The sequence below is a fragment of the Cherax quadricarinatus genome, chromosome 80 (assembly GCF_038502225.1).
Source record: "Cherax quadricarinatus isolate ZL_2023a chromosome 80, ASM3850222v1, whole genome shotgun sequence".
In the NCBI taxonomy this organism is placed as follows: domain Eukaryota; kingdom Metazoa; phylum Arthropoda; class Malacostraca; order Decapoda; family Parastacidae; genus Cherax; species Cherax quadricarinatus.
The window spans coordinates 3,871,565-3,894,064 of NC_091371.1; the positions used below are offsets into that span (position 1 = coordinate 3,871,565).

The 22,500-nt window shown below is 42.8% G+C and overlaps 1 protein-coding gene across 1 annotated transcript in view; it reads right to left on the reverse strand.

The window, feature by feature from the left end:
- Positions 1-22,500, reverse strand: part of LOC128702295 (T-box transcription factor TBX20) — a 270,944-nt gene that overhangs the window by 57,551 nt on the left and 190,893 nt on the right. The window contains exons 3-4 of the mRNA XM_070102075.1: positions 19,059-19,160; positions 9,231-9,402 (exon numbers count right to left, since the gene is read on the reverse strand). Coding sequence (XP_069958176.1) covers positions 9,231-9,402; positions 19,059-19,160 — 274 coding nt within the window. The remainder of the gene's footprint in view (positions 1-9,230; positions 9,403-19,058; positions 19,161-22,500) is intronic.

Consider the following 22,500-nt stretch of genomic DNA (forward strand, 5'->3'; position numbering starts at 1 on the left):
TGGAAATATAAACACATATGCAGTATAATGTGATCCTTTATTGACAACGTTTCACCCACACAGTGGGCTTTTTCAAGTCACACACGGATCTACCTGGGGTGGAAGGTACGGAAGTATTTATAGTCATGTTCAGAATGTTGAGGTCAGGTGGAGAATGCTGCATCTGATGATCTACCGGGTGGGGTTATAGAGTCTTGGGTAGCTTGGCAGGGGTATTGGACAAGTTGTGAGTAGACCTTCTGTAGTGTTCTATGTTCTTATGTGGGATAGCGATGAAGAAGTTTCTTGGCGAGTGGTTCAGCTATGTTATAGAAGCCGTTGTTCTGGTTGAAATTGTTGGTTATAGAGATAAGCGATGATTCCAGGATTCTTCGGTATTGAGTGTTGTCTTCTGTGGCGATAAGTCTTGAGTTTCTGTAGTTAATTAAATGGTTTTGTGAATTGCGATGTTGTACACAGGCATTCCTTGTATCGTCAGTCCTGCTTGCATATTGGTGTTCTGAAGTACGTGTTTGGAGGTCTCTTGATGTTTCGCCCACATATAATTTGTTGCAGTCATTACAAGGGATTATGTATACCCCTGCAGAGGATGGAGGCTTGTCCTGTCTACTACTGGTGATGTCCTTGATGGTCGTGGTTGTGGAGGTAGATACTTGGAATGATGTATTGGAAAAGATGTTGGAAACATGTTTGGCAATGGAGTTGGTGGGGAGGACTATGTATCTCTTCTCGGCAGTGTCTTCTCTGGGTGTGTTGAAGATGTTTAATGCCCGCCGTCTGCAGTCTCTGATGAAGTGACGAGGATAGTGGAGTTTAGAAAATACTTGTTCAATTATAGTGCATTCTTCCTCAAGGAACTCATTGCTGCAGATTCTGAGTGCACGCAGGAAGAAGCCTATAATTACACCACGTTTGGTTTTGGTGTCGTGGTGAGAAAACCCACCAACCAAAACGATCTTCTCCACTTCTACTCTCACCACTCTCAGCTCAGAGTTGGTAAGATGGAGATACGGCGATTAACGGAGGAGAACAAGAGGATTCGTAGTAATCCTCCTGTTGTGAGTCCCCAGGTTAAGAGGGGAGCTTGGTCAGTGGCCAGGCAACGTGGAACCAAGCTGAAGATCAAGAAAACGGTTGGAGAAGCAGAAACAACGAGAAAGCAGAAGACTACCGTGGAAACTTCCAACCCATTCTCGGTGCTACCTGACGAATGTGAGTGTTCTACTGGGAATGCCACAACGAGCACCAAAGAAGCATTAGCAGATGTGAGTGAGACATCCCTAGAAACCCCAACGAAGGCCATCGAGAACGTCTTGACGAATTCTACAAGTGGTGTAATGCTACCTGGCGAATGTGAGTCGACTACTCGGAGCATCACGACACACGACGCCAAGGAAGGTAAAAACATTGTTGTTGTTGGGGATAGCCAGATTAGGTACATGGATAGGGCATTCTGCTTGAAGGATAGGAGTAGGAGGCAGAGAGTGTGTTTTCCTGGGGCTGGGATGAAGGATATTGTTAGCCGTCTGGATGACATCATGAGAGGTAATGGGAGCAATCCTATTATCTGTCTCAGTGCTGGAGGCAACGATGTTGGCAGACGTAGGAGTGAGGACCTGATTAGCAGGTATAGGTCAGCAATAGAGATAATTAGGAGGAAGGGTGGGAAACCTGTCATATGTGGCATTTTGCCAAGGAGAGGAGTTGGAAATGAATGGTTGTCCAGAGCAATTGGTGTCAATTGCTGGCTGGACAAATACTGTAAGGAAAATGCAGTAACATTCATTGACAACTGGGACCTCTTCTATGGCAGAAATGACATGTATGCCAGGGACGGGGTTCACTTATCTAGGTGTGGGGTGGGAGCACTGGCCAACGCAGTGGAGGGAGCTGTTAGGTCTTTAAACTAGGAATAGTTAGTGGTATGGGTTTTTGCGGGAAAACTGTGAAGTCGCAGGGTAGTAATATGAGTACTAGGAGAACTAGTAATAGGCAAAATGAGGTGGATATTGGAAAGCCAGTGGCACTAATTGACAAGGACAGTAATAGGTTTAGTGGAAAAACAGAAAGGAGCAGGAAGGGTAAAGAGAGAGCAGGGTCTTTAATTAAATATTTATTACACAAATAGTCACAGTGCTAGGAATAAGATGGACGAGTTGAGACTAGTTGCTAGTGCAGGTAACATAGATGTATTTGCCATTACTGAGACGAGGTTTAATTCAAAAAGTCGGGACATGCCTGCAGAATGTCACATCCAGGGTTTTAAATTGTTCCAAGTAGATAGAAGTGTCGGAAAGGGGGGTGGGGTGGCATTGTATGTCCGAGATCGCTTGAACTGTTGCATAAAAACGGGTATTAAGTCTGAAGTAACACATACAGAGTCTGGATAGAATTTTCAGAGGGGCATGAAAAATTAATTTTAGGTGTGATATACCGTCCCCCAAATTTAGATAGAGACCAGGGGAGACTACTATGGGAGGAAATTGTTAGGGCCACAAGGCACGATAATGTAGTAATTCTAGGAGACTTTAACTTTAGTTATATTGATTGGAATTTCTTGACTGGGAATTTAGAATCATACGACTTCTTAGAAGTAGTTCAGGACTGTTTTTTGAAGCAGTTTGTGACAGAACCTACAAGGGGTAATAACCTGCTTGACTTAGTTCTGGCAAACAACGAATCCCTTGTTAATAATTTAGAAGTTTCAGAGGAACTGGGTGCTAGCGACCACAAATCAATTACATATAGCATTGAATGGAAGTATGATAGTAGGGATAACTCAGTAACAGTCCCAGATTTTCGCTTAGCAGATTACGATGGTCTTAGAGAACACTTATCATCTGTTGACTGGGGTAACGAAGAGAACTATCAATATGACAGTTTTCTGAACACTATACATGCTGCTCAGAGAATGTTTATCCCATATAAAGAAATTAGATCAAATAGAAATGACCCAAAATGGATGAATAATAGGCTGAAATATCTACTAGGGCATAAGAAAGGAATTTATAGGCGTATCAAAAGAGGCGAGGGTCATCTTATGAATCAGTATATTGACATTAAGAGGGACATTAAAAAGGGGATAAGAAAAGCTAAAAGGGACTATGAAATTAAAGTTGCTAGGGATTCTAAAACTAACCCAAAAAGTTTTTTCCAGGTATATAGAACAAAAGTTAGAGATAAGATAGGTCCCCTTAAAAATAACTATGGGCATCTTACTCACAAAGAGAATGAAATGTGCTCGATTTTAAATAATTATTTTCTCTCGGTTTTTACACAGGAAGACACTAATAATATTCCGGTAATTAATTTTTATAGTGGGCCAGAAGAAGATAAATTATGTAACATCACAGTCACTAGTGAAATGGTTGTGAAGCAGATAGACCGACTGAAGCAAAATAAGTCACCAGGTCCTGTTAGGTAAGACACATATGCAACAGTTAGGTATCTTTATTTTGAAACGTTTCGCCTACACAGTAGGCTTCTTCAGTCGAGTACGGAAAAGTTGATAGAAGCAGAAGATACTTGAAGACGATGTAATCAGTCCATCACCCTTAAAGCTTTGAGGTGGTCAGTCCCTCAGTCTGGAGAGCATTGTTCCATAGAATGAAACAATATGGAGATGAAGTGACAGGATGGAGCCTATTTATAGCGCCAACAGGTGAGACGTAGGTCACTAGGAGAGGTAAGAACTCAGATGTTGGGAGGTCAGGTCCCTCTCAAATCCAGCCGTTCTCACTAGTAGAGGTTGTAAAAGTTGATTGTAGGTCTGTACCAAGATACCCTTGTGTTGCAGTGTCTGACAGGTTGAACATTAAAATGGTATAAAATACCGACAGGTTGTTAGGTAAGACACATATGCAACAGTTAGGTATCTTTATTTTGAAACGTTTCGCCTACACAGTAGGCTTCTTCAGTCGAGTACAGAAAAGTTGATAGAAGCAGAAGATACTTGAAGACGATGTAATCAGTCCATCACCCTTAAAGCTTTGAGGTGGTCAGTCCCTCAGTCTGGAGAGCATTGTTCCATAGAATGAAACAATATGGAGATGAAGTGAGAACGGCTGGATTTGAGAGGGACCTGACCTCCCAACATCTGAGTTCTTACCTCTCCTAGTGACCTACGTCTCACCTGTTGGCGCTATAAATAGGCTCCATCCTGTCACTTCATCTCCATATTGTTTCATTCTATGGAACAATGCTCTCCAGACTGAGGGACTGACCACCTCAAAGCTTTAAGGGTGATGGACTGATTACATCGTCTTCAAGTATCTTCTGCTTCTATCAACTTTTCTGTACTCGACTGAAGAAGCCTACTGTGTAGGCGAAACGTTTCAAAATAAAGATACCTAACTGTTGCATATGTGTCTTACCTAACAACCTGTCGGTATTTTATACCATTTTAATGTTCACCAGGTCCTGATGAGGTTTTTTCAAGGGTTCTTAAGGAATGCAAAATGGAAGTCTGTGAACCATTAACTAATATTTTTAATTTATCTCCTCAAACAGGTGTAGTGTCTGATATGTGGAAGATGGCTAATGTAATTCCTATTTTTTAAACAGGGGACAAGTCGTTACCGTCAAATTACCGCCCAATAAGCCTGACCTCAATTGTAGGCAAATTACTAGAGTCAATTATAGCTGAGATTATAAGAAGCCATCTCGATAAGCATAGCTTGATTGATGATACTCAGCGTGGATTCACAAGAGGCCGGTCTTGTCTAACTAATTTATTAAATTTCTTCAGTAAAGCTTTTGAGGCTGTTGACCACGATAAAGAATTTGATATTATTTTCTTAGATTTTAGTAAGGCATTTGATAGAGTTCCGCACCAAAGACTGTTGAAGAAAGTAGCAGCTCATGGCATTGAGGGAAGTGTGCTCTCGTGGAACGAATCATGGCTCACAGACAGGAAGCAGAGAGTGTCCATAAATGGGGTTAAATCCGAGTGGGGATCAGTAACAAGTGGCGTTCCACAGGGATCAGTCTTGGGCCCGTTGTTGTTTATAATATATATCAATGATCTTGATGAAGGAATTACAAGTGCAAATTCGCCGATGACACGAAGATAGGTAGGATAATTGATTCAAACGTAGATGTTAGGGAACTTCAGGAGGATTTAGACAAACTCTACTCTTGGTCAGAAAAGTGGCAGATGCAGTTCAATGTAGATAAATGTAAGGTTCTGAAGCTCGGGAGTGTCCATAACCCTAGCACTTATAAGTTAAATAATGAAGATTGAGACACTTATGCAGCATATGGGAATCTTTATTCAGGAAACGTTTCGCCACACAGTGGCTTCATCAGTCCAATACAAAGAGGCGTAAGGAGAGGAGGAGAATGAGGTAATCAGTCCCTCAACCTGGAGTCGATGTGTTCAGTCCATCAATCTTGTAGAATGTACAGCATAGGGCCGTAGACGTGGCTTATATACTGTAGTGAGGTGACGTGAAGCAGATGGAGGCGGGGTCGTAGTGGTACCATCCACTAGTCGAAGTAGGTCTTCGTCCAAAGGTTGAACAAGTGTTGAAGAATTCTTTGTAACAAGACCCCATGATGCTGCCGTGTCTGACAGTTGTGACGAATGGTTTGAAAAACCGACAAGTTGAAGATTGAGACACTTATGCAGCATATGGGAATCTTTATTCAGGAAACGTTTCGCCACACAGTGGCTTCATCAGTCCAATACAAAGAGGCGTAAGGAGAGGAGGAGAATGAGGTAATCAGTCCCTCAACCTGGAGTCGATGTGTTCAGTCCATCAATCTTGTAGAATGTACAGCATAGGGCCGTAGACGTGGCTTATATACTGTAGTGAGGTGACGTGAAGCAGATGGAGGCGGGGTCGTAGTGGTACCATCCACTAGTCGAAGTAGGTCTTCGTCCAAAGGTTGAACAAGTGTTGAAGAATTCTTTGTAACAAGACCCCATGATGCTGCCGTGTCTGACAGTTGTGACGAATGGTTTGAAAAACCGACAAGTTGAAGATTGAGACACTTATGCAGCATATGGGAATCTTTATTCAGGAAACGTTTCGCCACACAGTGGCTTCATCAGTCCAATACAAAGAGGCGTAAGGAGAGGAGGAGAATGAGGTAATCAGTCCCTCAACCTGGAGTCGATGTGTTCAGTCCATCAATCTTGTAGAATGTACAGCATAGGGCCGTAGACGTGGCTTATATACTGTAGTGAGGTGACGTGAAGCAGATGGAGGCGGGGTCGTAGTGGTACCATCCACTAGTCGAAGTAGGTCTTCGTCCAAAGGTTGAACAAGTGTTGAAGAATTCTTTGTAACAAGACCCCATGATGCTGCCGTGTCTGACAGTTGTGACGAATGGTTTGAAAAACCGACAAGTTGAAGATTGAGACACTTATGCAGCATATGGGAATCTTTATTCAGGAAACGTTTCGCCACACAGTGGCTTCATCAGTCCAATACAAAGAGGCGTAAGGAGAGGAGGAGAATGAGGTAATCAGTCCCTCAACCTGGAGTCGATGTGTTCAGTCCATCAATCTTGTAGAATGTACAGCATAGGGCCGTAGACGTGGCTTATATACTGTAGTGAGGTGACGTGAAGCAGATGGAGGCGGGGTCGTAGTGGTACCATCCACTAGTCGAAGTAGGTCTTCGTCCAAAGGTTGAACAAGTGTTGAAGAATTCTTTGTAACAAGACCCCATGATGCTGCCGTGTCTGAGGGACTGATTACCTCATTCTCCTCCTCTCCTTACGCCTCTTTGTATTGGACTGATGAAGCCACTGTGTGGCGAAACGTTTCCTGAATAAAGATTCCCATATGCTGCATAAGTGTCTCAATCTTCAACTTGTCGGTTTTTCAAACCATTCGTCACAACTGTCAGACACGGCAGCATCATGGGGTCTTGTTACAAAGAATTCTTCAACACTTGTTCAACCTTTGGACGAAGACCTACTTCGACTAGTGGATGGTACCACTACGACCCCGCCTCCATCTGCTTCACGTCACCTCACTACAGTATATAAGCCACGTCTACGGCCCTATGCTGTACATTCTACAAGATTGATGGACTGAACACATCGACTCCAGGTTGAGGGACTGATTACCTCATTCTCCTCCTCTCCTTACGCCTCTTTGTATTGGACTGATGAAGCCACTGTGTGGCGAAACGTTTCCTGAATAAAGATTCCCATATGCTGCATAAGTGTCTCAATCTTCAACTTGTCGGTTTTTCAAACCATTCGTCACAACTGTCAGACACGGCAGCATCATGGGGTCTTGTTACAAAGAATTCTTCAACACTTGTTCAACCTTTGGACGAAGACCTACTTCGACTAGTGGATGGTACCACTACGACCCCGCCTCCATCTGCTTCACGTCACCTCACTACTGTATATAAGCCACGTCTACGGCCCTATGCTGTACATTCTACAAGATTGATGGACTGAACACATCGACTCCAGGTTGAGGGACTGATTACCTCATTCTCCTCCTCTCCTTACGCCTCTTTGTATTGGACTGATGAAGCCACTGTGTGGCGAAACGTTTCCTGAATAAAGATTCCCATATGCTGCATAAGTGTCTCAATCTTCAACTTGTCGGTTTTTCAAACCATTCGTCACAACTGTCAGACACGGCAGCATCATGGGGTCTTGTTACAAAGAATTCTTCAACACTTGTTCAACCTTTGGACGAAGACCTACTTCGACTAGTGGATGGTACCACTACGACCCCGCCTCCATCTGCTTCACGTCACCTCACTACAGTATATAAGCCACGTCTACGGCCCTATGCTGTACATTCTACAAGATTGATGGACTGAACACATCGACTCCAGGTTGAGGGACTGATTACCTCATTCTCCTCCTCTCCTTACGCCTCTTTGTATTGGACTGATGAAGCCACTGTGTGGCGAAACGTTTCCTGAATAAAGATTCCCATATGCTGCATAAGTGTCTCAATCTTCAACTTGTCGGTTTTTCAAACCATTCGTCACAAGTTAAATAATGTAGAACTTAGCCATACAGATTGCGAAAAGGACTTGGGGGTTATGGTAAGCAGCAACCTTAAACCAAGACAGCAATGCCTAAGCGTACGTAATAAGGCAAATAGATTACTGGGATTTATATCAAGAAGTGTAAGCAACAGAAGTCCAGAGGTCATACTGCAGCTTTATACATCATTGGTAAGGCCTCACCTAGATTATGCAGCTCAATTCTGGTCTCCATATTACAGAATGGACATAAATTCGTTAGAAAACATTCAGCGTAGGATGACTAAATTAATACATAGCATTAGAAATCTTCCTTATGAAGAAAGATTGAAGACTCTTAAGTTACATTCACTTGTTAGACGAAGAATGAGGGGAGACCTGATCGAAGTGTATAAGTGGAAGATGGGTATTAATAAAGGGGATATTAACAAGGTCTTGAGGATATCTCTCCATGAGAGAACCCGCAGTAATGGATTTAAATTAGATAAGTTTAGATTTAGAAAGGACATAGGAAAATATTGGTTTGGAAATAGGGTAGTTGATGAGTGGAACAGTCTACCTAGTTGGATTATTGAGGCTAGGACTTTGGGTAGTTTCAAATTTAGGTTGGATAAGTACATGAGTGGGAGGGGTTGGATTTGAGTGGGACTTGCACATCAGAGCTTATTTCTTGGGTAGCTTTGCAAATTGGAGATTCTCCACGACTATGGTGCTCTTCGCACCTGCTCCTAGGTTGAGGGACTGATTACCTCATCTTCTGTACATAGTTCTACTGTCTTCAAGTTATGTCCTAGAATTTGTTTTGATAAAGCCACTGGATGGCGAAACGTCTACAATAAAGATACCCAGATGTTGCACATGTGTCTTAATCTCACTGAAAATAGTAACACTAGGGCACAGCAGGAAACTGAAAATACAGATGAATCACAGAGATGTTAGGAAGTATTTCTTATGTCAGAGTTGTCAGGAAGTGGAACGACCTGGCCAATAAAGTGGAAGAGGCAGGAGCCACATACTCACCTAATTTATCTCTGTTTTTATCGCCTTATAGCAGTTTTCTAATATTTCTGGTCGTTAGTTTTCTTTCCACTTCCATTACTACTCATTTGAAATGTAAAATTCATAAACTTCTGGCACGACATCTATTGGCTGAGTGATGGGAAATATGTTTCTTCGGGTAATCCCACCTTAGTGAGGAAACGGTCTACGAAATCAAATAATAAAAAGTAATAAATACAATTTTGAGGATAATAAGGGCCTCACCTGGCCGTGTTTGTCCATCTCGTTGTTGGTGAGTTTGACTTTCTCGAAGGAGACAATCTGCTTCTTGAGTTGGTCGCCGGTGTAGGGTGAGTCAGGGTGAGCGTAGAGACGGTAGGGAGGCGGTGGGTCCGCTTTTCCTGCTACCAACCACGACGACCTGTGGTACGCGTACCTGTGTGGACATTATCACTAGTAGTAGTAATAGCAACAGTAATAGTAATAATAGTAATAGTAGTAGTAGTAATAGTAGTAGTAATAATAGTAGTAGTAATAATAGTAATAGTAGTAGTAGTAGTAATAGTAGTAGTAGTAATAATAGTAATAGCAGTAATGTCAAAGAAACCAAATACTGATATTTATCAAGAAACGTTTCGCTCACTGTGAGAAAAACACAGATTAAGAACTATCATGTAAAGTAAAAGGACACAAGTGCAACTAATGTGACATTTATTGTAGCAACGTTTCGCTCTCCAGGAGCTTTATCAAGCCATTACAAACAATACATGGACACAGAGGGTATATAAAGGCTCAGAGTGGGGTGAATACTAGTGAGGTACCATTTCGATGTTCACTAGTGGTAGTAGTAGTAGTAGTAGTAGTAGTGGTAGTGACAAAAGCAATTAATTCGAACATGAGTAAAAGGATATAAAAGCTATTACTTGGGTAACATAAAAATAGGTTGGACAAATATAAACTGGAATGAGGCAGGTTGTTTCAGTGTTCACTCTCTGTGCTTTGTGTAGTATAACAGGAGAGACTATGTGATGGCAGGGTTTACTGTTTTCAGGAGGATTCTTGCTAAGACTTCGGAGATGGTGAAGCTGCCGTTGTTTTGTTTAATTGTATTCGAAACAGCGATCAGTGCTGATTCAAGGCACTTGCGTGTGCGGAAATTAGTTTCTTTTATCACTAATTGGGCGTCTCTGAATTTCATAAGATGATTGGTGGAATTTCGGTGTTGTACACAGGCGTTGTTTAAGTTGTCGTTCCTACATGCGTATATGTGTTCATTGAGGCGGGTGTCGAGGTTTCTTGCTGTTTCACCTACGTAGATCTTGTCACAGCCTCCACAGGGTATAGTGTAAACTCCTGCATTGACTGGTTCGTGGTGCTTGGGTTTTGTCCTGGTTAGATCCTTTATTGAAGTGGTAGAAGCGATGGCGACTCTGGTGTTAGCTTGTGAAAGTACTTTTGAGACGTTTAGTGCAACCTGGCTGTTGGGAAGAATTATAACTTTGTTGGGAGCGGTGTTGATGCGTGGAGAATTGATGATCTGAAGAGCTCTTTTCTTGCAGTCTTTGATGAAAAAAGAAGGAAATTGTAACTCAGTGAATGTTTGGTGAATGTAAGTACATTCCTCGTCAAGAAACTCAGGACTACAAATTCGGTATGCTCTTAGGAAAAACCCGATGATGATGCCTCTTTTGGTCTTGGTATCTTGACTGGAATAGAAGTGTGCGAGATCATTTTTATTGGTGGGTTTCCGATAAACTTGAAATCTTAGGTTGTTGTCTACTTTGTGAATGAGGACGTCGAGGAAAGGTAGCTTGTCACTGGACTCTTCTTCTAGTGTAAACTGAATCGCTGGTTCAACTGCGTTGAGCCTTGCCTGAAGATCCCGTACATCAAAACGTTTTGGAGTTATTACGAGGACATCGTCCACGTAACGTAACCAAGTGACGCTTGAAGGGATGATGTTGGCGAAGTGTTCAGACTCTAGGTGTTCCATGTATAAGTTGGCTAGGACGGCACTTATTGGGGACCCCATTCCCATGCCGTAGGTTTGTTTGTAGAGCTTGTTATTGAAGGAAAAACAGTTGAAGTTAACACAGAGTTCAATCAAGTCAACAAAATCTCCGGGAGGTAAAGGAAGATTAAGGTCCTGGTTGACTTTACGTCGTAGAACCTCGATGGCTTTTTTGGTAGGTACTGAGTGTTTAAGATGAGCGGGGCTGATGGTCCCCAGAAGGCAGGAAAGATGTTTGGCAAGAACTCCGGCTAGTTTGTGTGGAGCACTGCCTATTCCTGACGTGATTGGTCTGAGAGGAATATTGTGTTTATGGGTCTTGGGTAAACCAACACACTGCTGAGCATATTCTCAGCACAGTCACCACAGCTAACCTCCAACAGAAGATCAAACTCAATCGCAAACTTCAGTACCTCTGCACTAACAGTCGGTTGAAGGATATGGGACGCGAATCCCTGATAAACAACTTATCGTCACATACCAGGAACCATAGACACAGTGACAGCAACTTCCAGAAGGGTTATATACAGGGCCTTCTCACTGCAGCTTTATGTGAACCTTCTTCTTCTAGTCTTCCTAGAAGATACATCACTGCCCTTAAGGACCTCGCCAACGACCCCAACATTATCGTCACCACCGCCGACAAAGGAGGTGGAGTCGTCATACTCAACACCAGTGACTACAACACTAAAATGATGGACCTTTTGAATGATCAATCTACATACGAACCTATCAGCACTCAACAGTGGGAGACGCTCTCCAAAGACTTTCTATACAAAAGCAGACAAATACTCAAACGCACTAGAGAAGGGAAGAAACTTCTGTACTTGTTACCAAGCAACCCTAAACCAGCACACATGTATGGTTTACCCAAGACCCATAAACACAATATTCCTCTCAGACCAATCACGTCAGGAATAGGCAGTGCTCCACACAAACTAGCCGGAGTTCTTGCCAAACATCTTTCCTGCCTTCTGGGGACCATCAGCCCCGCTCATCTTAAACACTCAGGCGACCTTCTCAACCGCATCCGTAACCTCTCCATCCGTAACAAGAAACTAAGCAGTTTGGATGTGACTTCCCTCTTCACAAAAGTACCTACAAAAAAAGCCATCGAGGTTCTACGACGTAAAGTCAACCAGGACCTTAATCTTCCTTTACCTCCCGGAGATTTTGTTGACTTGATTGAACTCTGTGTTAACTTCAACTGTTTTTCCTTCAATAACAAGCTCTACAAACAAACCTACGGCATGGGAATGGGGTCCCCAATAAGTGCCGTCCTAGCCAACTTATACATGGAACACCTAGAGTCTGAACACTTCGCCAACATCATCCCTTCAAGCGTCACTTGGTTACGTTACGTGGACGATGTCCTCGTAATAACTCCAAAACGTTTTGATGTACGGGATCTTCAGGCAAGGCTCAACGCAGTTGAACCAGCGATTCAGTTTACACTAGAAGAAGAGTCCAATGACAAGCTACCTTTCCTCGACGTCCTCATTCACAAAGTAGACAACAACCTAAGATTTCAAGTTTATCGGAAACCCACCAATAAAAATGATCTCACACACTTCTATTCCAGTCAAGATACCAAGACCAAAAGAGGCATCATCATCGGGTTTTTCCTAAGAGCATACCGAATTTGTAGTCCTGAGTTTCTTGACGAGGAATGTACTTACATTCACCAAACATTCACTGAGTTACAATTTCCTTCTTTTTTCATCAAAGACTGCAAGAAAAGAGCTCTTCAGATCATCAATTCTCCACGCATCAACACCGCTCCCAACAAAGTTATAATTCTTCCCAACAGCCAGGTTGCACTAAACGTCTCAAAAGTACTTTCACAAGCTAACACCAGAGTCGCCATCGCTTCTACCACTTCAATAAAGGATCTAACCAGGACAAAACCCAAGCACCACGAACCAGTCAATGCAGGAGTTTACACTATACCCTGTGGAGGCTGTGACAAGATCTACGTAGGTGAAACAGCAAGAAACCTCGACACCCGCCTCAATGAACACATATACGCATGTAGGAACGACAACTTAAACAACGCCTGTGTACAACACCGAAATTCCACCAATCATCTTATGAAATTCAGAGACGCCCAATTAGTGATAAAAGAAACTAATTTCCGCACACGCAAGTGCCTTGAATCAGCACTGATCGCTGTTTCGAATACAATTAAACAAAACAACGGCAGCTTCACCATCTCCGAAGTCTTAGCAAGAATCCTCCTGAAAACAGTAAACCCTGCCATCACATAGTCTCTCCTGTTATACTACACAAAGCACAGAGAGTGAACACTGAAACAACCTGCCTCATTCCAGTTTATATTTGTCCAACCTATTTTTATGTTACCCAAGTAATAGCTTTTATATCCTTTTACTCATGTTCGAATTAATTGCTTTTGTCACTACCACTACTACTACTACTACTACTACTACCACTAGTGAACATCGAAATGGTACCTCACTAGTATTCACCTCACTCTGAGCCTTTATATACCCTCTGTGTCCATGTATTGTTTGTAATGGCTTGATAAAGCTCCTGGAGAGCGAAACGTTGCTACAATAAATGTCACATTAGTTGCACTTGTGTCCTTTTACTTTACATATTGTCGGTAATTCTACCAACTTTATTACAAGAACTATCATATGTTAGGTGTGTTAGTCCAGGACAGAAAATCAGAAGGCTCTCTTCCTACCTTCCAGTCACTGCCAACATGAAAACAGGGACACAAAATATACTTTACCATATTGAAAAAAGTCATTGAATTTACAGGAGAGAAAGATGAACATCAAAATGGTATACAATACCGACAGGTTGTTAGGTAAGACACATATGCAACAGTTAGACAACTTTATTCCGAAACGTTTCGCCTACACAGTAGGCTTCTTCAGTCGAATACAGAAAATAGGCAGGAACAGTAGAGATGTGAAGACGATGTAATCAGTCCATCACCCTTGTAGTCGTAGAATTTGAGGTTGTCAGTCCCTCGGCCTGGAGAAGTTCAGTTCCATAGTCAGGAACTATCTGAGATAGTTCCTGACTATGGAACTGAACTTCTCCAGGCCGAGGGACTGACAACCTCAAATTCTACGACTACAAGGGTGATGGACTGATTACATCGTCTTCACATCTCTACTGTTCCTGCCTATTTTCTGTATTCGACTGAAGAAGCCTACTGTGTAGGCGAAACGTTTCGGAATAAAGTTGTCTAACTGTTGCATATGTGTCTTACCTAACAGGAGAGAAAGAAATGTATGGAAGACGTGGGCAACAACTACCACTACTAGATTAGTACTCTTCCTAATTTACACTATTCGTGTTACACCATTGCCACTTCGAGTTGAGTACCAATGGTTCTACTTGTGATTACCACTTGTTCTGCGACAATATCCTCACCTTCTACCTCTACTACTATCATCCACTCACGACATAACATTTGGCTTAGATGTGTGGATGATATCTCTCATCATTCCTAAGGCGTTTCAACATCACTGTTTACAAATTCACCTAACATGGCTGAGTCCTCCATACAGTTTACACTAGAAGGTGAGGTAGCCCTTACCTTGTCTGTACGTCTTACTCATCAAAGATGGAGATACGCAAATGAGAAGTATACAGAAAACCCACCAATAAGGATGACCCAGTACGGTACCTCTCTCACCCTGACCTCAGAACCAAGCGGGGTGTATTATGTTACTTCTGAGCACTCCAAATTCGCAGTGATGAATACCTCACACATTATCCACAGAGTCTTCCTTCAACAGCGCGCATAACAAGGATACCGACTTCGACAGGCGACTGGTCCTTCCCACTAGCCAGACTGCCATCATTATCACCCTGATTCTCAGTGAAGACAACAGAGATGTAGCAGCCCTACTACCGAAACTATCAGATCACCAGAAGCCGTAAACCCAGAACGTTTTGCACAGCAAAAGTATACAGCACACCGTGTGATAATTGCGATAAACAGATCATCTTGATACTCTCCTCAGTATTCTCGTGAAAGAGTAAAAAGTTTTTTTTTTTAACCATATTGTTTATAAAACAAGCAAAAAAAATTTTTTTGCTTCTTGATTTCTGTTTTTAAGCGATGGGAAAATTAACGTGAGGAACGGATTACGATGCAAAGGGCCTTGAAGCACAGGTTGGTTAACGAAAAATAGATGTTGGAATCGTGGCTGCGATAAAGTTTACGTCGGGGAAATCTGCCGAGGCCTTCAGACACGCCTTCAGGAACATATCCTGCAGGAGAGAGAAACAACACATGCGTAGTCCATGGCAACCATCATCCTCACGTCATGGACTAAGGAAGAGCACAGCTGAGGAATTAGACACGTGCAACATCTGGGTATCTTTATTTGTAGACATTTCGCCAGCCAGTTGTTTTATCAATACAAGGACATAATATGAAGAAATATATACAAAAGATGAAGTAATCAGTCCCTCAGCCCTGGAGATGAAGAGCACCGCAGTCTTGTATTGATAAAGTCCCTGGCGGGTGAAACTTCTATAAATAAAGATGTGATGAATGGTTTGAAAAACCGACAAGTTGAAGATTGAGACACTTATGCAGCATATGGGAATCTTTATTCAGGAAACGTTTCGCCACACAGTGGCTTCATGAGTCCAATGCAAAGCAGGTGTAAGGAGAGGAGGAGTTTGAGGTAATCAGTCCCTCAGCCTGGAGTCGATGTGGACTGAACACATCGACTCCAGGCTGAGGGACTGATTACCTCATACTCCTCCTCTCCTTACGCCTTCCTCTTTGTATTGGACTGATGAAGCCACTGTGTGGCGAAACGTTTCCTGAATAAAGATTCCCATATGCTGCATAAGTGTCTCAATCTTCATAAATAAAGATACCCAGATGCTCCACAAGTGTGTAATTGCTCCTCTTGTCGGTATTGTAAACCATTTATGTTCAAGAGCACAGTTGCTGCACCACGAGAATGACAGAACAAGACGCAGAATTTTGAGAGGAGCAGTGATCCACCTCACTAGAACCATTAAGCAAAACAGTGGAATGTACATGTTGGCTGCACCTATTATTCACATTGCCTATGATTTATATAATAAACATTATAAACGTGTCACCATACCCCCACCTCCCTAATCTAACCAGTACCTGACCTCACCTATATCTGACCTCAAATGTGACCTGCCTTTTCCAAGCCTGACCTCATGGTGCTCGTTTGCCTTAGAAAGCAGTGAATTTGCTTATTCCTACATACTAGATAAAGTAAAAGGACACAAGTGCAACTTATGTGACATTTATTGTGGCAACGTTTCGCTCTCCAGGAGCTTTATCAAGCCATTACGTAATGGCTTGATAAAGCTCCTGGAGAGCGAAACGTTGCCACAATAAATGTCACATAAGTTGCACTTGTGTCCTTTTACTTTACATATTGTCGGTAATTCTACCAACTTTATTACATACTAGATAAAGCCCGGCTTTATGCGAAACGTTATGCTAAAAGGATTCTCTGCTACCAGTGTCTTATTTCCAAAACAAGTGTTCGCGGATACGGCAAGTAGATAAGACCAGTGGTGGGTCATCACAAGACTAACACCCAAATCAGGAAGCATTTACCTAGTTTACTGAAAATATTCTGAGTGAAAAGACATGTGCGGCACTTAGGTATGCTTAGTGTTGGAACGTTTCGCCAATCAGTGGCCTTACCAATCCAGTACAGGAAGACTTGAAGGAGGAGTGAGGTAGTCGGTCCCACAGCCTAGAGATATATTCAAGACTATCCAGGTTGCTGGACTGAAAATTAGCTGAATAAATAAACATGCCATACTTTATAACAAGGTGAACATATCACCTATAGATGAATTAGACACGAGAACATCATATACATATCTTTACTCTGTAGACGTTCCGCCATCCAGTGACTATCAATTCATGGACATAATGTGAAAACTGTAGAAATATATACAGAAGACGGTGGAAGACGAAGTAATCAGTCATTATTTACCACTAATATGAACATCAAAATGGTATACAATACCGACAGGTTGTTAGGTAAGACACATATGCAACAGTTAGACAACTTTATTCCGAAACGTTTCGCCTACACCTGACTATGGAACTGAACTTCTCCAGGCCGAGGGACTGACAACCTCAAATTCTACGACTACAAGGGTGATGGACTGATTACATCGTCTTCACATCTCTACTGTTCCTGCCTACTTTCTGTATTCGAATGAAGAAGCCTACTGTGTAGGCGAAACGTTTCGGAATAAAGTTGTCTAACTGTTGCATATGTGTCTTACCTTACCACTAATATGTGTATCACCTGCAGACTGAGGAAAAATCTCCCACTGGCTTACTTTGTAGTGAATTAATGTAGCCATTGATTGGGGAAATCCCAACAAAGATACTTAACTGAAGCAAGTGTCATCATCTACTTATCAGTACTTATCTACTTATCAAGTAAGATATTATTTATTAGTAACCTAAACTATTAATAATATTTATCTTACTGATGTAAAACAAAACATATTTATTCAACTTATTTTCCGTGCATCTCAACTCTCTGGCCCTTCGAGGTAAACCGGGTTTATCTTGTGCTGCCGACCACACTGAAAAAAACTCGTTGCACAACACTATTTACTTGGGGCAACGTTTCTCCGGGTGTAGTTTTGCCGAGCTCTACACAGCAAAACGTTGTTCCAGCCATTTCACAGAATATCATTGCAACAGATAAGTCAACTGTAGCTATTAATCCAGTTGCACTTCTGTTAACCCTTTTGGAGTCTACTTCCTAGGTCTTTTGCGTATCCGTATGTACTTGTGCTACCCTCTACAGGATACATATGGAACACGCAATAAACTAGAAGTTTCGGTGGCAAACTCTAATCAAAGTCTAAACACAAAGTGAAACAATGTCCGAGCTCTACACAGAAAGTATCGTGTTCCTAGGCTCTATACAGAGTAAAACGTTGTGCCTAGTTCTACATGAGGCAAAAACGTTGTCTGAAGTCCTACAGAGAAACATTTTCCCAGTCTTTAGACAGTGTGAAAAGTTATAAGCTCTACATAGTGAAATATTGTTCAAATTCATGTTAAGCGTTAGACCCATGTGGGTCATTCAGCGCAAGACGTAATAGAGGCTCGATCCTCCGTCTGAAGATTGAGACACTTATGCAGCATATGGGAATCTTTATTCAGGAAACGTTTCGCCACACAGTGGCTTCATCAGTCCAATACAAAGAGGAAGGCGTAAGGAGAGGAGGAGAATGAGGTAATCAGTCCCTCAACCTGGAGTCGATGTGTTCAGTCCATCAATCTTGTAGAATGTACAGCATAGGGCCGTAGACGTGGCTTATAAACTGTAGTGAGGTGACGTGAAGCAGATGGAGGCGGGGTCATAGTGGTACCATCCACTAGTCGAAGTAGGTCTTCGTCCAAAGGTTGAACAAGTGTTGAAGAATTCTTTGTAACAAGATCCCATGATGCTGCAGTGTCTGACAGTTGTGATGAATGGTTTGAAAAACCGACAAGTTGAAGATTGAGACACTTATGCAGCATCTCAACTGTCAGACACTGCAGCATCATGGGATCTTGTTACAAAGAATTCTTCAACACTTGTTCAACCTTTGGACGAAGACCTACTTCGACTAGTGGATGGTACCACTATGACCCCGCCTCCATCTGCTTCACGTCACCTCACTACAGTTTATAAGCCACGTCTACGGCCCTATGCTGTACATTCTACAAGATTGATGGACTGAACACATCGACTCCAGGTTGAGGGACTGATTACCTCATTCTCCTCCTCTCCTTACGCCTTCCTCTTTGTATTGGACTGATGAAGCCACTGTGTGGCGAAACGTTTCCTGAATAAAGATTCCCATATGCTGCATAAGTGTCTCAATCTTCAACTTGTCGGTTTTTCAAACCATTCATCACATCCTCCGTCTGCTGAGCGCCAGACAGACGCGCTTCCTATTTGTACTCACCTATATCTAATATTGTTCAAAGGTCTACACAGTGAAACGTAGTCCCAAGCTCCATACAAGGCAGAATGTTGTCCCAAGCTCTATACAGAGGTACATAGACTCACCTGTACCGCTTGTTATCGACAGGTACAATGTCGAGGAGAACTGCGTACCGTTGCTCTGTCTTGAGCCCCGTAAAAGACGCTCGCACCGTCGGGAACATCCGCCTGCAGGTACAAACAAGGTACACGATTAGTGAGGGCACAAGATACACTCAGAACACAAGGTACATTCAGAACACAAGGAACAGGTCAGTTAAGGCGTAAGGTATATTGTCATGGCACAAGGTACACACAGAACACAAGGTACAGGTCAGTTAGGGCGTAATGTACATTGTCATGGCACAAGGTACACACAGAACACAAGGTACAGGTCAGTTAGGGCGTAAGGTACAGTGTCATGGCACAAGGTACACTCAGAACACAAGGTACACGTCAGCTAGGGCGTAAGGTACATTGTCAGGTACAAGATAGTAGTAGTAGTAGTAGTAATATAGCAGTAGTAGTAATAATAATAATATGTAATATTGACTCCTTGGCATTGTCTCCGACTCTACGTAGAGCTTTATCAAGATACCCAGATGTTGGACAAGTGTTTTATTGTTTAACAAGAAAAAAAAATTATTATATGCAAATTTTTAGATAAGTTAGATAAATCAGGTTATTCTATATGGTGTATTTTACCAAGGGTATTTGTATAAGTGGTTTTTAAAACTGATTCCAGGCTGAGGGACTGATTACCTCAAACTTAACCTTCATCTTCCACTGTGCCAAATTTGGGTATCATTATCCTGGAAACGTTTCGCCAGCCAGTGGCGAAACGTTTCCGATCCAATACAGAGAAGAACTGTGGGAGATGAGTAGTAGTTTGATACGCAAATATTGCACAATTGTCTCATTTATCAACTTAAGTCTTCTCAAAACCTTTCATACAAAATTTATCAAACACAGCAACATCTTGGGATCTTGATCCAAGGAATTCTTCAGTTCCAAAGTCAGGAACTATCAGATAGTTCCTGACTATGGAACTGAACTTCTCCAGGCCGAGGGACTGACAACCTCAAATTCAACGACTACAAGGGTGATGGACTGATTACATCGTCTTCACATCTCTACTGTTCCTGCCTATTTTCTGTATTCGACTGAAGAAGCCTACACAGCCTACTGTGTAGGCGAAACGTTTCGGAATAAAGTTGTCTAACTGTTGCATATGTGTCTTACCTAACAACCTGTCGGTATTGTATACCATTTTGATGTTCAAGGAATTCTTCATACTTGCTCAACCTGACTGCAAACAAACTAAGACACGGGCGGGGATTGAACTCCAGGCAACTAACTTGAAGTTCTGGGACTCGCCATGGGTTAAACCCTCGCCCATTCCGTGGTTTTATAGGCATAACCATTAATGAATTTTTCCACTGGTAACGCCACCTACCACTGCTTCACCTCACCTATATATTGTACCTTCATCAAAACTGAACTGAACATATCGATTCCAGGCTGAGGGACTGATTACCCCAAACTTACCCATCATCTTCCACTGTTCTCTGAATTGGACTGAAGAAGCCACTGGCTGGCGAAATGTTTCCACAATATACGCAAATGCTGCAGAAATGTCTCATGTATTTACTAAGGTTATGTTACATGCCTATGATGCTAGTGATGGCAAAAAACTAGAAACAAAATAACTGTTTTCTCTCAACCTAAGCAACTACTTACAGTGGAGGGTAGAGGCAGGAACGAATCTTCACAGGATTCACACATCTTCGTCGAGTGAAGACAAGACAGGTGGATGAACATCAAAATGGTATACAATACCGACAGGTTGGTAGGTAAGACTATGGAACTGAACTTCTCCAGGCCGAGGGACTGACAACCTCAAATTCTACGACTTCAAGGGTGATGGACTGATTACATCGTCTTCACATCTCTACTGTTCCTGCCTACTTTCTGTATTCGACTGAAGAAGCCTACTGTGTAGGCGAAACGTTTCGGAATAAAGTTGCCTAACTGTTGCCTATGTGTCTTACCTACCAAGACAGGTGGAGAACTAGCTTTCATTGTGGCAACGTTTCGTTCTGTGTAAAGCGAAACGTTGACACGATGAAGCTTGCTGTATACCTATCCAAAATTTTGCTGACAGTGAAATTTCAGGTGTAGTGAGAGAGACAGAGGGGAAGAAGTGATGCAAGCCAGAGAATGCAAGCATGTTGATCACCTGCAACAATATTTACACAAAGATTAGTAGTGTGGTCTCGTTAAGTGGGTGTGGCAGTGCCAACCACACCATCTGAGGAATGCCCAGCCTGACACACCGTGGGTGTGGTATCTGAGGCATCCTGCCTCCTCTCACTCACCGTGAAGCACTGAAACCAACCCTCTCACTCACCGTGAAGCACTGAAACCAACCCTCTCACTCACCGTGAAGCACTGAAACCAACCCTCTCACTAACCGTGAAACACTGAAACCAACCCTCTCACCGTGAAGCACTGAAACCTTCCCTCTCACTCATTGTGAAGCATTGAAACCTTCCCTCTCACTCACCGTGAAGCACTGAAACCCTCCCTCTCACTCACCGTGAAGCACTGAAACCCTCCCTCTCACCGTGAAGCACTGAAACCCTCCCTCTCACTCACCGTGAAGCACTGAAACCCTCCCTCTCACTCACCGTGAAGCACTGAAACCCTCCCTCTCACTCACCGTGAAGCACTGAAACCCTCCCTCTCACCGTGAAGCACTGAAACCCTCCCTCTCACTCACCATGAAGAACTGAAACCTTTCATCCCCGGCTGACCAAGGGTGGAGAGAAGACAGTAAAAGGAGGGCAGGAGAGGGTAGAAGGAAGGGAAGAAGTGGCGGGCAGAGGGAAGGGAAGTAAGAACGGAAAGGAGTACAGAAGGGACGGAATATACACAAGATACAGAGGAAAAACAAAAATAATGAGGAATTTGATAATATATTTAGCAAAACTGGATACAAGAGCAAAGTACTGATATATTGTGTATGAGACAGAACTGGAGATCAGGGAGGAGGAAAAGCTGAGATATATTTATCTCGCAGAGAGACACAGACAAGATGGGGGGAGACACGGGGAGGGATGCAACATATGGGACAAAAAATGGATAGGGAGAGTAGCCGCGACGAAGATGGAGGCATTGAAGGGGCAAATATGATAAAGGAGGCATAAAAATGGAAGTGAGGAGGAGGAAGGAGGTGGGAAGGACGGAGGAGGTGGGGAGGAAGGAGGAGGAAAGTGGAGGATGCTAACTCAACAAAGGATCGTCTGAGAAGAAAAACGTTTCCGGCATCGCCTCCTTGAGACCTTCGTTTAGTGACATTATCAGTGTTGAGCCTCCCGCTGTTAGCTAATTGTGTGTGTGTGTGTGTGTGTGTGTGTGTGTGTGTGTGTGTGTGTGTGTGTGTGTGTGTGTGTGTGTGTGTGTGTGTAGTGTGTATGTGTATGTGTGTGTGTTTGTGTAGTGTGTGTGTGTGTGTAGTTGTGTGTGT